The sequence below is a fragment of the Phyllobates terribilis genome, unplaced genomic scaffold (assembly GCF_046119375.1).
Source record: "Phyllobates terribilis strain yellow unplaced genomic scaffold, ASM4611937v1 Scaffold_258__1_contigs__length_2716348, whole genome shotgun sequence".
NCBI lineage: Eukaryota > Metazoa > Chordata > Amphibia > Anura > Dendrobatidae > Phyllobates > Phyllobates terribilis.
This window is the reverse complement of record NW_027363018.1, coordinates 651,298-666,125: the sequence shown is the minus strand read 5'-3', so window position 1 is coordinate 666,125 and position 14,828 is coordinate 651,298. Positions and strand designations below refer to the sequence as shown.

Below are 14,828 nucleotides of genomic sequence, written 5' to 3'. Positions count from 1 at the left end.
TTGCACCCGTAGAATCTAAGCTTAATCTCGGCTGAGGTGCGGGTATCAAAGGTGTCCTTCAGCCGGGTTAGTATCCCTGCGACAGTCTTCCTCCCAGGTGGCCAGGATTTTACTTCCCTTTTGGCTGCCCCGGTTAGTTGGGCCACCAGGATGCTCACTTTTTGCTCTTCTGTGAGGGGGTACACCTGGAAGAGGCTATCCAGCTTTTCTCTAAAGTCATGCAGGGTATGTGACTCCCCTGAGTACTGGGGTAGCCAAGCTGCTCCCGGGATATAGGGCATGGTGAAGGGCATAACTGCAGCAGCGGTAGCGCTGGCGGGGGTTGAGGCAGTGAAGCTCTCCTCCGTATCCGACATCTTCCTCCCCCCTAGTGGACCGTGGCCTACCTTGCGATGATCCTCTTCCGTAGGCCGCGGCTCCGCAGTGGATCGTCAGGGTTGAGGACCTTCCGTCGCGCTCCTGTGACGTCGGCGTCTGCTGGGCTCCTTCCAGGACCTTACGCAACGTCCGGACGTGAGGCGGGGCTTCAGTTCTCGCGCGCTTTCGGAGTCCACGCCCCTCTTCTTCCCGCGCGGCGTCCTCAAGATGGCGTCCAATGGCGGGAAAACTCCACGGATGGCGGGAAGAAGGTCGAAGATGGCGCCGGATGGCGGGAAACCTTCACCACTGGTAAGTTTGAACAGTCTTTGCTTTTCAGGCACGCAGTACCCGGTGGTTGCGGGCACGAAATCCTGCCGACTACGCCAAAGTTGACGCGCCCCTGGGCCTGTGTCGCGCTGCGTTGCGCACGCGGGAGCCTACCCGGAGCCGGATCAGTGGAGGGTTGTAGTCTCGTGGCGGTGACCCGGTCCGTGCCCAGGGAGTCAAACTAGACGGCAGTCTATTAGTAGTAAATAGTTGATGACTACGCCACCCGTTGAGTGCAGCCAGGAAGCTGCTGCTGCAGGGCAGACCGCTGAGGCCGGTGGTAGGATTGTGCAGCGTGATAGTATAACCCCCAACGGGAGGGGTATGGCCTCAGGGCAGCCGACGTGGATGATGGGGGTAGCAGGAACCACTCAGAGACGGTACGGTGTAGTTCAGGGTCTTTACTGGTAACAACGACAGACCCTCCCGGAGTACTTGCTAGCAAACGGGGCCTGGTCAGTCTTTGAGCAGATGGGATCTCCCCTGGCCAGGCGTAGTTGTAGGCCTCCCAAACTGACTGTACTCTTCTGGCTACCTTGCTAGAAGCTGATGTAAGTAGCCCACGTCCCTGAGTGTACCGTGTGGTGCTCACCCGTATGGCCGGTGACTCGGGGCCTTCTAATGGCTTCCGCTCCACGATGGCGGTGCTGGTCCCACGCGTGTGACCGTGCCTTCGGGCTTCTGGGCCAGAGGACCTGAAATCCCCTGCCTGACGGATTCTGCTGCTGGGTAGGAGTTAGTCCCCACAGCCTCGGACTCCGGGTCCGGTAAAGAATCTTCTTAGTCAGGGCGAGCTCTGCAGCTGCCAGCCCCTGACTCCTTGTAACTCTGCTGTTTCCTATGCTGCTTCTTGTCTCCACTCTCCTTGTCTGACTCACCCTGCCTCAGCCCCGGGTTTATACAGGGGAAGTTCTTCCCCTCCCAAGACTGGGCAGGAGGTGTGGCATGCACAGGATCCCTGACCAAAGGACCTCCCACCTGCTCTCAGACATAACATTACATTACTGTGGAAAACCAGACCCCTGGGGTGCCACACATGCAGCCTACCGAGCTCAGTTCCACACTCCATCCTTACCCGGGAGTGGAATATCACACCTCTGGGTTGAGGTGCAATACCCCTGTAGCAGCCGAATCCTCAGGGTGCTACAATGATGCAGGGTCCAACTGCTGGGAGTCCCACCAATCCTGAGGACTGTATTTCACATGTGAATGGAGCATTAGGGCATATGCATGACCGCCGCTCTGTTGACTGCCTATGGCACAGGTGGTCACACATACTGCTGTTCCACAAAACCATAGAAGTGAATGGAGCTGTGGTCACACACTGTGGTGCACTGCTGCTCCATATTGCAGAAATAAGACCCCTGTTCTCATGACTGGTGGAGGTCCCAGCGAACAGACCCCCAGTAATCTTACATTTATCCCCTATCTAATAGATAGCTTATGCTGCATTAGCCAAGTCAGCTCTGTACCATCTATGGGGGTCACTGTATACATTAGAATATTAAATGAAAGTGTTTTTTTTGTGTTTTTTTTCTCTTTAATCAGAGCATTGCCTATGACTGAGCTGTAATTGTGGCTGCAGTTGTGCCTACATTTTCTTAATATCTTTCAATAATGAAGACCACCTAATAGCACATATAATACCGCTGTATTTAGGCAATGATTTACCAGCATATGGGAAATATTCATTTATGATTGCTACATGTGTTCTTTTAATAATAATAGTGTTCTGTACATATTCAGTTTATTCCTGTCTTGTAGGTACCAGAGAACAGAGCTGCATTGCCCCCCAAACCAGGAGGCTTGATTTCAAGTGTCAGTTTCTCACACGGCGCTCCTGGAGCCCCATCAGCATTTCACATTGTCACCTCAAGTAGTCACAGGTCAAACTCTCCGTCCTTTGGTAGCTCCGATGCAAGACACACAGTTGAGCATGGCCAGTCATCACTAGAAGAGCTGCAGGCACAAGTCAAGGAGCTTCGAAGCATCATTGAGACAATGAAGGACCAGCAAAAGTAAGCTTTATTATACCAGATGCCGGCAGTCGGGAATTAAAGGACTTGTTCTGATTTAATATTTTTGTGTAAAGTTTCAAAAATGTCATGGATGACTTTTTTATAATGTGCAAACCAAATGAATGGCTATCATGTCATACATAGATAGCCCGAGTCCACAAGATGGAGAGCCACTGCTTGTCAGGGCTCAAAAAAGAGGTTCCCTGGAGGTTGTCCTCTCTAACAGGTTTTCCTGATGAAAGAAACTCTTAAAATGTCATGATACATTGTATTATTTATGGAGTATTTGTTTATTAATAATTAATCCATACCATTTTTTCCCTCAGCGTGAATTCAGTCGGAGCTTATTTTCATCAGATCGGTGCTAAGAGACACTATAATTGTCACAGTCAGTGATTTCCATCTGGCTAAAAGAAGAATGTGCAAAAGACGAAAAACAAATCTGCAATTATGTCCAAAATATCAATTTAGCAGAGAATAGGAAGTAATTAACACAATCTATTCACACTCATCTAATAACAGCCTGTAATGGATGTTATAAGACTTCATTCAGCACATTGGAAGCAGACAATTTTGCTATACGTTCAGAAAATGGACCTTTTCTCTAGATGGATCTAAAGGTGCAGTGAGCAAATGTACAGCCATATACTTAGGTCCATTTACTATTAGCTTCCAGCATTAAAAGAAATGAGTTGAGATGCTGTTTATGACAGGGCAGAATAAAGCCTCAGACTGTGTGACTATATGACTATATTTTTGCTATAGTTTTTCATACTTTTTTACATTTAGTACATCACAGTTTGCAAGTTCCGTGAATGTACCTATCTTTCTTCTGCTCCTATATAGTGAAATCCACTGGGAATCTAAAACATTGGGACAGTGCTCTAAGAGGAGAAAAAGAAAAATTACATCTTGTACAGTACAAGGTGTAGAAAAGGGCTCCCCAACCTGTGGCTCGCAGACCTATAATGTGTGGCTCGCGGCTGTGTGTCAGCTTGTTGCCTTAGCACCATGTCTAACAAACAGATATGAAGAGCAGGTCTCTAGTTCCTGACGTTTGTGAATAACCCCATACAGAAGAGCAGGTCTAGATGCACATATATAAGAGGTTGTCCACTACTAGGACAACCCTTTATCACTCTGAATGTTTGCCCTCGTTAAAATAAAAACCCCTGTCCTCACCTCCCGTGCTGGCGCAGTTCCAGTGGTGTCGGCACTCACGTTCTGGGGCTCTCGTGCGGTTATGTCACGTGAGCCCTGCACCATATCAATACTGGTGTCCTAGTCCTAGTAGTGGACAACCCCTTTAAGAGTTGGAGAGATAAATGAAGTCTGGAGATGAGACTGGAGATAAGATGATACTGCTAGTTAAAGGGTTGCTTGAAGTTGGATGCAATAATGTGGTGGGAGTGCCTGCTGCGAGAATACCGAATATGAGTGCGGTGAGAACCCCTGTATGTAAGCACACTGCCTTGGTTTTATTTCTATGGGGAAGTTCTGGCTGTTATTATACCAGTAATGGGGCTCTGGGTGTAACTACTGTGGGATAGGGAGCGGGATCTGGATGTCACTAGTCGGGGGGCTCTGGATGTTGCTCATGACCCTCTCTCAGAGCTGAATGCGATTCCCAAGGTAAGAAATGTTGGGGATCACTGATCTAGAATAACTCAGGCCTGAGTGCAAAGGGGGGGTAGATTTCTTGATGGTAGTGACTGTAGACGTCCCTATGGTGGAGCATTTGGGGCAGACTAGTTCTTTCTTGGTAGTGAAATTCTGGGATGCATGATATATTATAATCTATGCAATCTGTGAGTTCTATTTGCCAACGATAGGTAGCACCAAAGTAATTAATTTCAATAATTTAAATGGATGGTCAGTGGAACAAAAACGTCTTTATATTTAGTGCCATATTAAAAATGCGAGAAGGATGGAGTAAATTGAAATATAAGACAGTGGAGTCTCTTGGCTAATGTGATGTAGTGTCTGAAGCAGGTCGTATAGTCACTGAGCATATCACCAGAGCAGCAATAAGGAGCCTGGTGTATCTGGCAGCAGAGTAGAGGAGATGATAGGGTAGCACATGTAACTATGGCACAGCAGGGATTGACCTAGGTGTGATTATAGTGGACGCACATAAATACATAACTGATTGGTTCAGTTGATTCTCACTTGGTTGCCTGAGTCTCTCCTGGAGATGAATACTGTGTCGCATCTCCTCCTAGGGATCCAGTACAATCATCATAGTGGGTAATCCTTTTGTGGACTGTCACTGCCATGTCTCCTCAGAACCTGCCCCCTTGGGTATTTCCAGCCTCAGAGGTCTCGCAAGCCAAACAAACCAAACTCCAACCCAAAGATGAAGGGTTTTTTAGGTGGTAGGTGTAGGTTGTACCACTGGTATCTTGCAATGGGGTGAGAGCTCAACTATGAATTTGAGGCTTCAGCATCAGAATTATTCAGATCCTGTCCAGACTAGGCTTGAAACATTGGTCCATGCGTAAGCAGTAAATTCATGGGCTCTATGCTTAAACATATGTAGGCCTAGGATTATTAAGAGGCTCGATGTGGAACCCTGGATGATGTGTCCACATCAGCTGACTGGTTTTTTTTATATATATTTGTTTTTTTTTGCAAATGAGCATTTGTCATCTGAACATTTGTTGCTTTTCTGGTGAACATTTGTCTGTATCCAATATAAGCACAGGGTGATATATTAGATGAAAATTATCTGAAAATAAGATGCTTCTCCCTATGTATTATTCAGTATATGCAAAGAAGACTGTGAAATAGATAATCTGTGGAGCACATATCATCTCAGATCTCAGCACAGCTTACCCCAAGCAGTATTTCAGGAGTCAGATTCCTACTCAAACTATTTGGTTATTCGGATTCTCCACATGTTTCATTGTCCTTGTTCTTCACTTTGCTGCCTTTTAAAGTATAGTTTAGTATACTCGAGGTTACCCCAGAAAATTAATTCCATCGTTCTTGTATTTTTATTTTAGAAAAGAAATAAAACAATTACTGTCCGAGCTGGATGAAGAAAAGAAGATTCGTCTTCGATTACAGGTACACAATATTTGACTTGAAGCCCTTCCGAAATAGTAGTTTGGAAATGTATGCTGTAGTTGTGCTCTGACCACAGGTTCCAGTGATATGATAAAAGTCTGAAATTCTCAGAGTCCTGTTAGTACATCATCAATCATAGGCTTACTCATTAAAACGGTGTAAAGAAAATCCAGTTGTCTTTTTTCAATAATATACTTTTTATTAAGGGATGTTTTACAAAAGAAGGGAAAGGGAAAATAAAATATGATAAAGACAGTATAGTAGTATTACAACAGTTACATCATCCTAACAAAACTTTTAACTTGGAGGAAAAATCTGGAAAAGGATAGCCAGAGAGGAAGAAAGGAAAGAAAGGAAGGAAAGGGAGAGAGGAATGGGATGGGGAAAAAAGGGAAGGATGAATGAGGAAAACAGGGGAAAGGGAGGTGAAAATAGATCATCTATAGTATAAATCCTTGTTATGGCATCACAGGATTTCAGTTTAATTATGTTAAAATAATAAATGATTTGTATACTTTCTGGCTAAAAGATGTTATTTGTTTGGAGAGGTATTCTTATTCAGGGAAAAGTATCCAGTATCCAGATCCAGAAAGACCATATAGAATAGTATTTCTTAAGAGAGCTGTTTCTTAACGCATAGGAATGTTCTAAAGAATTGTGAACTAACATTTTATCTATAATTTCTGAGATAGTAGGAACATTAACTGACTTCCATTTAGATTCAATAAGTAGCTTTGTTATAGCCAATATATGAATGGAAATATGTTTTATCTTCTGTGGGAGTAAATTTGAGTCAAGAGATAGAAGGGCTAGTTGTGGTGAAATATTAACTGTAGAGTTGTTGATTTTATTCAACAATTTAAAGATCTCTTTCCATATTAATGCAGCTTTAGAACATGTCCAAAAGATATGAAATACCGTATTTTTCGGACTATAAGACGCACCGGACCATAAGATGCACCTAGGTTTTAGAGGAGGAAAAAAAAAAAATTAAGCAAAAAATGTGTTCATGATGCACTTTTAAGGGGGAGGGGGTCTTCTGCTGACACTGGTATAGGGGTAATGTTCCCCAATTCTGACAATATCCCCCATCCTGGTATATATGTCTCTCCCCTTCCTTTTATACGTGGTCCCCATCCCCATCCTGGTATGCCTGGCATCCCTCCATCCTGGTATGCATGGCACCCCTCATCCCTATCCTGGTATGCATGGCACCCCTCATCCCTGTCCTGGTATGCATGGCACCCCTCATCCCTGTCCTGGTATGCATGGCACCCCTAATCCCTATCCTGGTATGCATGGCACCCCTAATCCCTATCCTGGTATGAATGGCACAGCAATCCCCATCCTGATATGCATGGCACCACTAATCCCTATCCTGGTATGCATGGCACCCCTCATCCTTATTGTGGTATGTATGGCCCCTCATTCTAATCCTGGTATGTATGGCCCCCTCATCTTTATCCTGTTATGTATGCCGCCCTCAGCGTTATCCTGGTATGTATGGCCCCATCATATTTATCTTGTTATGTATGGCCCCCTCATATTTATCCTGTTATGTATGCCCCCCTCATCCTTACCCTGGTATGTATGGCCCCCTCATCCTTACCCTGGTATGTATGGCCCCCTCATCCTTACCCTGGTATGTATGGCCCCCTCGTCCTTATCCTAGTATGCATGGTACCCCTAATCCCTATCATGCTGCACATTAAAAAAAAAACACTCCTACTCACCTTTCTTCTCTCCTCCAGCGCTTCGTCCTGCCTGCCCACACTGATCTCTCCATGTGAGCCGCGCATGGCGTCACTACCATGCGCAAGGAGAGATCAGCTGCCGGAAGTCACTGCTCCCAATGCCGGTACTGTGTGCACGGGGAGCAGTGACTTCATACTCCTTCATAGCCGACACACAGCGTTGCCGCGCTGCGGCTCCTGCTGCTGCCGGGCTACCGCGTGATCCTGCTTATTAAAGGGCATGAATATTCACCCCCTCTCCATGCCCATGGGCGTGGAGAGAGGTTGAATATTCATGCCCTTTAACAGCGGGCACAGGCGATTCCGGCAACAGCAGGAGCAGCGCTGCGTCTACACTGTGTGCTGCTATTAAGGAGCGTGGGGAGCACTGAATATTCATTTTCTTTAGCAGCCGGGACAATGTAGGCTGCAGCGGGCGGCTGCTGCCTCCTGTTCCCTGCTCATCCACCGCTACTGCTCCCCCCACACCCCACATATATATACAACCCCCCTCCTCCAACATTCGGACTATAAGACGCACCCCCCCATTTTCCTCCAAAAGTTTGGAGGAAAAAAGGGCTTCTTATAGTCCGAAAAATACGGTAAGTTGGCTTTTTGTCCACAGTATCTCCAACATGAATCAGAGTAGTCCACAAAGGCTTTCTTTAGTCTGGCTGTACAATTCCTCTTCTGGAAGATTATGAAAAGTTTTTAGGGAGAGGAAGTCTATCATTGATTCGTTTTCTGCTATTTTCTGCTTTGAATAATAATATTCGCTTCAGAAGAAGCCTGGATATTTGGTAGGGCAATTCCCCCTTTTATTTTTGAATAGTAACATTTTTGCAATTCTCTGAAACTTTTTTTGCCATCTATAATTTGACAGTTGTTTATGAAGAGATTTAATCCATATTTCTGGGACTAGGATAGGAATTGTTCTGAAAATATATTGTAATTTTGGTAGTATAATCATTTTGTAGATAGTAATTCTACTCATCCACGAAGTGTTAGATTTATCATAGTTGCCAATGCTTATTTGGATTTGCTTTTGCAATATTTTTAAGTTCTCATCTAGGATTTTATGTAAAAGGTTAGTGAATTTGATTCCAAAATAGCGATTATGGGATTTTTCCATTAATTTTGTAAATTGATAATCTAAGAAAAAAATTAACATTTTTGATTTTTTTGGCATTTATTTTATAATTGGAAGCCGCTGAAATTTCTTTGATATTTTGGGTAATAACTCTTAGAGAGTTGATAGGGTCAGTAATGGAAATGAACGTGTCAACCGCAAATAAACTAATTTTATGTTGTCTAAAATTAAGTGGGATTCCCTTTATGAGGTCGTTGGTTCTGGTAATTTCAGCAAAGGGTTCCATTATGAGATCAAATAAGGGTGGAGATAATGGACTTCCCTGACGTTTACCATTAGTAATAGTAAAGGTTTTAGAGAGTAAATTGTTAATTTGGATCTTTGCTGAAGGGCATGAATAAAGAGCAGTAATAGTTTTAAGAATTTGTTCTTGAAATCCAAATTCGTTTAAAGTGGCGACCGTGAAATCCCAGTTGATGCGAACAAATGCCTTTTCGGCTTCTAAAGATAGTAGTATGGAAGACAATTTTTGTTTTTCCACATATATAAGTAAATTTAAAAGTCTTCTTGTGTCATCTGAGGCTTGTCTTCCCTTAATAAAACCCTACTTTATCAGAATGAATTAGTATAGGCATAATTTTGATTAATCTTTCAGATATTAGCTTAGCGTATATTTTCAGTGTCTGTATTTAGAAGAGATATCGGCCTTTGGTTCGACATCTCCTCAGAATTACTATTTTGTTTAGGTATAACAACAATGGTGGCTATTAGGGATTCATTTGAGAATAGGCCATTGTTGGTCGCTTGATATAACAGAAGTTAGGGGGTTAGAGAGATGATGTCTAAATAATTTATAATATTCGGTGGGTATTCATCAAGTCCGGAGTCCGGAGGATTTATTTTCCTGCAATTTCTTGATGGCAATAACAGTTTTGTTAGTAGAGAAAGGGGAATTTAATCATTTAATTTGCTCTGAGTTTAATTGCGGGAGTTCTTCTGAAAGGAAATTATTTATTCATTTAATATTTAATTGGGTAGTTTCTTTATCGTCTTTCAGATTGTATAGGGAAGAATCAAATGTAGCAAATTGTTCCACTATAGCTTGCGGGTGTATGTAGTTGATTCCATCTTGGATTTAAGTTCAGCTCTAAGACTTATTATGGCAAAGTGAGTTTTTTTCCGTCGGATTTTGTTGTTGTTTTGCCACTGCCTTGCTAATCTTTTGGGTGATTTTTTTTATATATTTTCTTTTGTTTTCCTTTTGTGTTGTGCATTGAGTTGGATAAGGATCCCTCTAAGTACTGCCTTATGGACATCTCAAATACTAGTATTTGCGCAATAAAATAATGATGTAGCCACTTACGGTTAGACCTTTAAAATGAATTTACTCTGAGGGTCTACTTTTCTTCCTTGTTCTGGATTGTGACCATTCTCAGACATATTCCGTCCGTCCTTTGGGTCTTGAATAAGGTTGGCTTTTCCATTGAAGAAGACTATGAGTCTAGCAGAAAAACACCACTATACGAAATGTTATTCGCTCTTAAGATGCTAGTTATGCCAGCAAAGGATTTTCCTAGCATATCTCTTTTGAGAAGTCCAGAAATATTTTTATTGACTGGTAAGGAGGAGGTAGATATTAATTTTTCTTTAGATAGTCCAGAAGGCGACCGGTCCTTAGTCTGGAAGAAATGTATTCTCGCAATCGCTTCTCTTGAAGTGTCTCCTGACAGAAAACTAGGTTTTGGTAGCCTATGGGCTCTGTCTGTTGTCAGTTCTGCATTAGGAATCGATGGTAGTGTTTTATATATTAAGTCTTTAATATATGGAGCCATTTGTGACGGGGAAACATTCTCAAGTATTCCCCTAAATTTTAGATTGTTCCGCCTGTTGCGGTCCTCTAAATCTGTAAGTTTTAATTTTAATGTTTTAACTTCGCTTTTAAGTAAACAATGATCCTTTTCCAAAGCGTATTGTGTGCCAGATATGGGGATTTTACTTTTTTATTTGTGTCGTTGATTTTCTGATTAATATCTTTTCAGTATTGTATTTAGGCTTTGGAATCCATTGACCATAATTATGTTCAGTTGTTGAATGAAAGATGAATGGAGGTCTAGCAAGTATTTTTCTCATGGAGAAAGATTAACAGGTTTCTCTTTTATTAAAATTGTGTTTGTGTTGTCACTATATCTATTAATGGGTATCAGAATAGGAGACATATCAGGAGAAGTTGTATGGTCCCTTTTAGCTCTATGTTTAGAGGGGGTCAAATTGGGAGATATGTCCTCTGAACCATCATCTGTTTCAGATGAGTGTAAGTCCTTTTTATTATCATTGTTACCCTTTATGCCACTTGCCTGCTTCTTTCTTTTATTCCTTGTATGAGATCCACCTAATGTGAACGATGTGTCCATATTAATAGGGGCAGTACGGGAAGTATATGTAATAATATTATCAGACAGTTCCTCATCTTTGCCTGTCATCATTTATCTTGGAGCTGCGCTGTATGCTCAGTATCCAGAAGCTCTGCTATTAAACAGCGTGATTGCGGCGCGTTGCTAGTGTCTGTCAAGAGGGGATTCTCCAAGTGCAGGGACTTCTCCTGAGCTGGTAAGTAGCCCGGCTTCTGAATGACATTGGCGCTGCCCGCTCTGTTGCTGGCACGGCGCTCCGTGTCATTAGTGAGGCGTGCGGTGCTGCTCCGGGGTAGAGGGAGTTTACTCACTGCTGCTCTTCAGTGATTCCTGTCAGCGCTGGGCTTTTGCTTCCCACGGTGAGTTCCTTTCTTTTTACCTCAGGTGGAGGTAGTGGTCCCATTGGATCTTGATGGTGGGCCTCAGAGGTGGGTCCAGGACTATCTTGAAGGTCCAGGGGATTCTTCTTTTCTTTGTACAAGAAACAGTTGTTGCTGTAAACATTCTCTATCCATTTTTATTCCAGATGGATGTCAATGAAATTAAGAAATCTCTACAATCCAAATGAGAACAATGGACATGTCACAGCCCACATCAGAAGTCCTACAATCATGAACTTTTCTTCCCTCCAAGGCCAAAATACGTTTGGTGCCAAACGATCTAAAATTTGCCTCAAACGCGACAAGCACAACAGCCGTTCACCTACCAAGGACGCCCTGGTGACTTTTCTAGCTCTCACCCACGTGAATATCGGTGGACTCCACGTTGTGCTCAAGTGTTCCTCCTCGAAACTGCGCATGAAGGAAACTCCGGCAGTTTTACTTCAGAGTGGTACTTTTTTATGATATTTTTCCATGAATAAAGAGTATTTCCAATTGTCTGTTTACAAGCTTTATAATTTTATGGTTGTTTTTTCTTTCCTTTTTTATTACGTCTTTTATCTTGGATTTTCTGAAATCTCTGTGCAGCTGAGTAACCCTTTCCTGTCCTTTCTGTTACCTTCTGAGACATACTATATGGGTTTGGATCTCTGACTGGAAACGTTCATGTGCAAAGTACTGTTCATACAATTTGATGAAACGCTTTGCTTTTCACTGTACTTTACGAATGTGTTCCCTAAGAGAGAAAAGTATGGCGTTTACAGATAATTTGTGCCTTTTTTAATTCTTGATTCCTGCAGAAACATAGTAGTTACAAGTTGGCCCTAACTATATTGGTGATCGGACCGGCCAGACGAAGCTTGTAGGGTAAGAACGCCCTTCTCCGGACGTCACCTGAGACAGGAGGTTAATAGGACTATTATAATAATAGAAAATGCAATAAAATAACTTAAAAATAAACTTTATCATTTAGGAAGTACGGTTACATTTATTTTAAAGAGACAGGATGCAAATTAAAAATACAAAAAAAAACGATTATCATTCTAGTAATGGAGGAAGAATTATAGATTTATGCTGAAAGTAAAATAAAGATGCAAATGGTTGGTGAGAAATAAGTGACCACATTGAATATTTCTTTAGATTCAGTAGTAATGGAATTCTAATTGGACAATACTTTACAATAGTTAAGTATGCATTACAAGGGATCGTAAATGTATTTTAGGATAGGGCTTTGGATTAGTTTACATTATCTTTCCAAGTAATGAAATAATAAGAAGCAATGAAGAAAGACAATGATTGTGAAAGCCAAGGCGTCCCTTGTTTACAAGCAGCTGAGATTTCTGAATTTCACTCTAGTGGTGACGTTTGGTACTGCGTGCAGCGTATTTGAAGCCACTGGATAGAGTACAACAGAGACCTCTAGTGGTACAAATTGTAAAAGACATGTTATACGAATGACTATATTTTTAATTGCATAGTGCGCAAATGTTTAAATCAAAAACAGCAATATAAGTATATACTGTATTGATGTCCAACATGTTATAGAAAAAATGTATAACAAAACCCAAAAATAAGCATTAATAATCATATTCGTAGACAAACTGGTTAAGATTCTACTCAAAATAGCTTCTTGTGTTGGAGGCGACAATTGTGTGGATTATCGGTGTTGCCATGAGGTCGGTTGCTGCACTTGTATTATTAGACTTGCCTCTTTAGGTTGCAAGAATGAAGAAGATGCTGAATGTGTCTCATTTTCTGTCATCCTCGAGTGAACGCAGATGGGAAAGTATAGAAGACAAATCTAATGTGACATGTCCCTCCCATATTTATATGTGACGTTGCCCTTTCTCAAGCTGCACCCCACATGGGGTCTAAGAATCAGGACAAACCCCTAGAAATCTGGGTGCTTGAGTGTTGTATGTATATATACAATAAAATGTCTTTAATTCAGCTTTGATGGGACCTGAGAGGTGACAGATGAACTAATACACTGGATTATTGGACTGCCATGTATATGTTGTGGATGAACTCTACCTAGAGAATCTCTAGGAAGAAAGTCCAATGTACAGGTCAGATGCCAGATAATCAGAACTTCTGGACTATCGGATGCCCGATTAAAGGGATTTTGTTGTATGTATATATTTCATCATTTGTATGTAAAGTTAATGTGCAACCAAGTGATCTCAGTGAGAGCAGTGCATGGGGTTATAAGGAATTGGTGACATTTATATAGATGTAACCCATTTTGTATATCATGGTATAACGACGCACTGGTTTTTGCCGTCACTCGCTGTTTCCGTAATTGGCAAATACCACAAGTCAGTGCAGACGATGTGAAGAGGTGGAAGATGACATTACTGCTGAGAGAGTTACGCTAGTTTGTCATAGCATGGAATGAATGTCCCATCATTACAACATGTTATACTTACAGGAACGTCATTGTGTTACCAGTGTATGTTCCTTATTATAAGTTACCACTTCACTGGAATTTATACTCATCACCCAAAACTAAGTGTGAATTATGTTTTACATTTTTTGCTCCCCTTCTCCTATTTTGAGCAAATAAAAATACAGTCTCTTGGCTCGTACAATCGATTCCCTGCATATTTAGTGATGCTGTTTTTAACTTGGATTTTGATAATATCTCTGGTATTTATGTCTTGTCACCTGCCACTCTGTTGTAAGCTTCATAATGAAACAGAATGTTTTTATATGGATGTGCTGTCATTGTGTGATTTATTTTTTCCATGAGCCGTGATGTGTCCAAATAGAATATCCAAACTATTCAGAAAGTGGCCAGACAAGGGGATTTGGAGGATGGTTACTAATGCAAAATGTAGATGATAGATAGATTAACAAAAAAAGGAGCTGGAAAAGCATAAAGAAAGGCTCCAGCACACAGACTGCAACCCACCAAGCTATGGCACATAAGTCAGCGAAAAAGAGGGTAGCACTTTATAGAAAATTACATCAAAAATGGTGTATTTATTGGCCCGTGTGAACAGGTGGAAATGCTTCAGCTCAAAAGCAAGTGGATTTTCAACGTAACTAAACAAGCCTCATCGGGTCTAAGAAATCTATGTAATAATGTGAACAGCTTGTATTGTGGAGTCTGCTCCACTTCAGAGTTATCACATATATTGGGAATAACCCTTTCCCGTCTAAGGTAGTTTTCACCTTCCTGACCAGGCCAAATTTTTTAAACCAATGTGCTATTTTATGTGGTAATAATTTTTTTTTTGACACGTTGTATTTTATGTTAGTGGTAGATTTAGGTTAATATGATTGGCATTTATATTAAAGAAATAGAAATTTGATGCATATATTTTGAAAAAATCTCCATTTTTGAACTTTGAAATTTTTATGTCCCTAAAAACTTTATTTTTGTGCCATACTGCAGAATTTTTTTAAATAAATAACATTTACCATATGTCTACATT

The 14,828-nt window shown here is 41.7% G+C and overlaps 1 protein-coding gene across 1 annotated transcript in view; it reads left to right on the top strand.

Moving 5' to 3' along the window:
• LOC141219256 (SH3 domain-containing kinase-binding protein 1-like) overlaps positions 1-11,971 on the top strand; it is a 33,559-nt gene extending 21,588 nt beyond the window's left edge. Inside the window, exons 4-6 of the mRNA XM_073666024.1 lie at positions 2,452-2,705; positions 5,711-5,774; positions 11,535-11,971. Coding sequence (XP_073522125.1) covers positions 2,452-2,705; positions 5,711-5,774; positions 11,535-11,576 — 360 coding nt within the window. The 3' untranslated portion in view covers positions 11,577-11,971. The remainder of the gene's footprint in view (positions 1-2,451; positions 2,706-5,710; positions 5,775-11,534) is intronic.
• Positions 11,972-14,828: the final 2,857 nt, after the last annotated feature.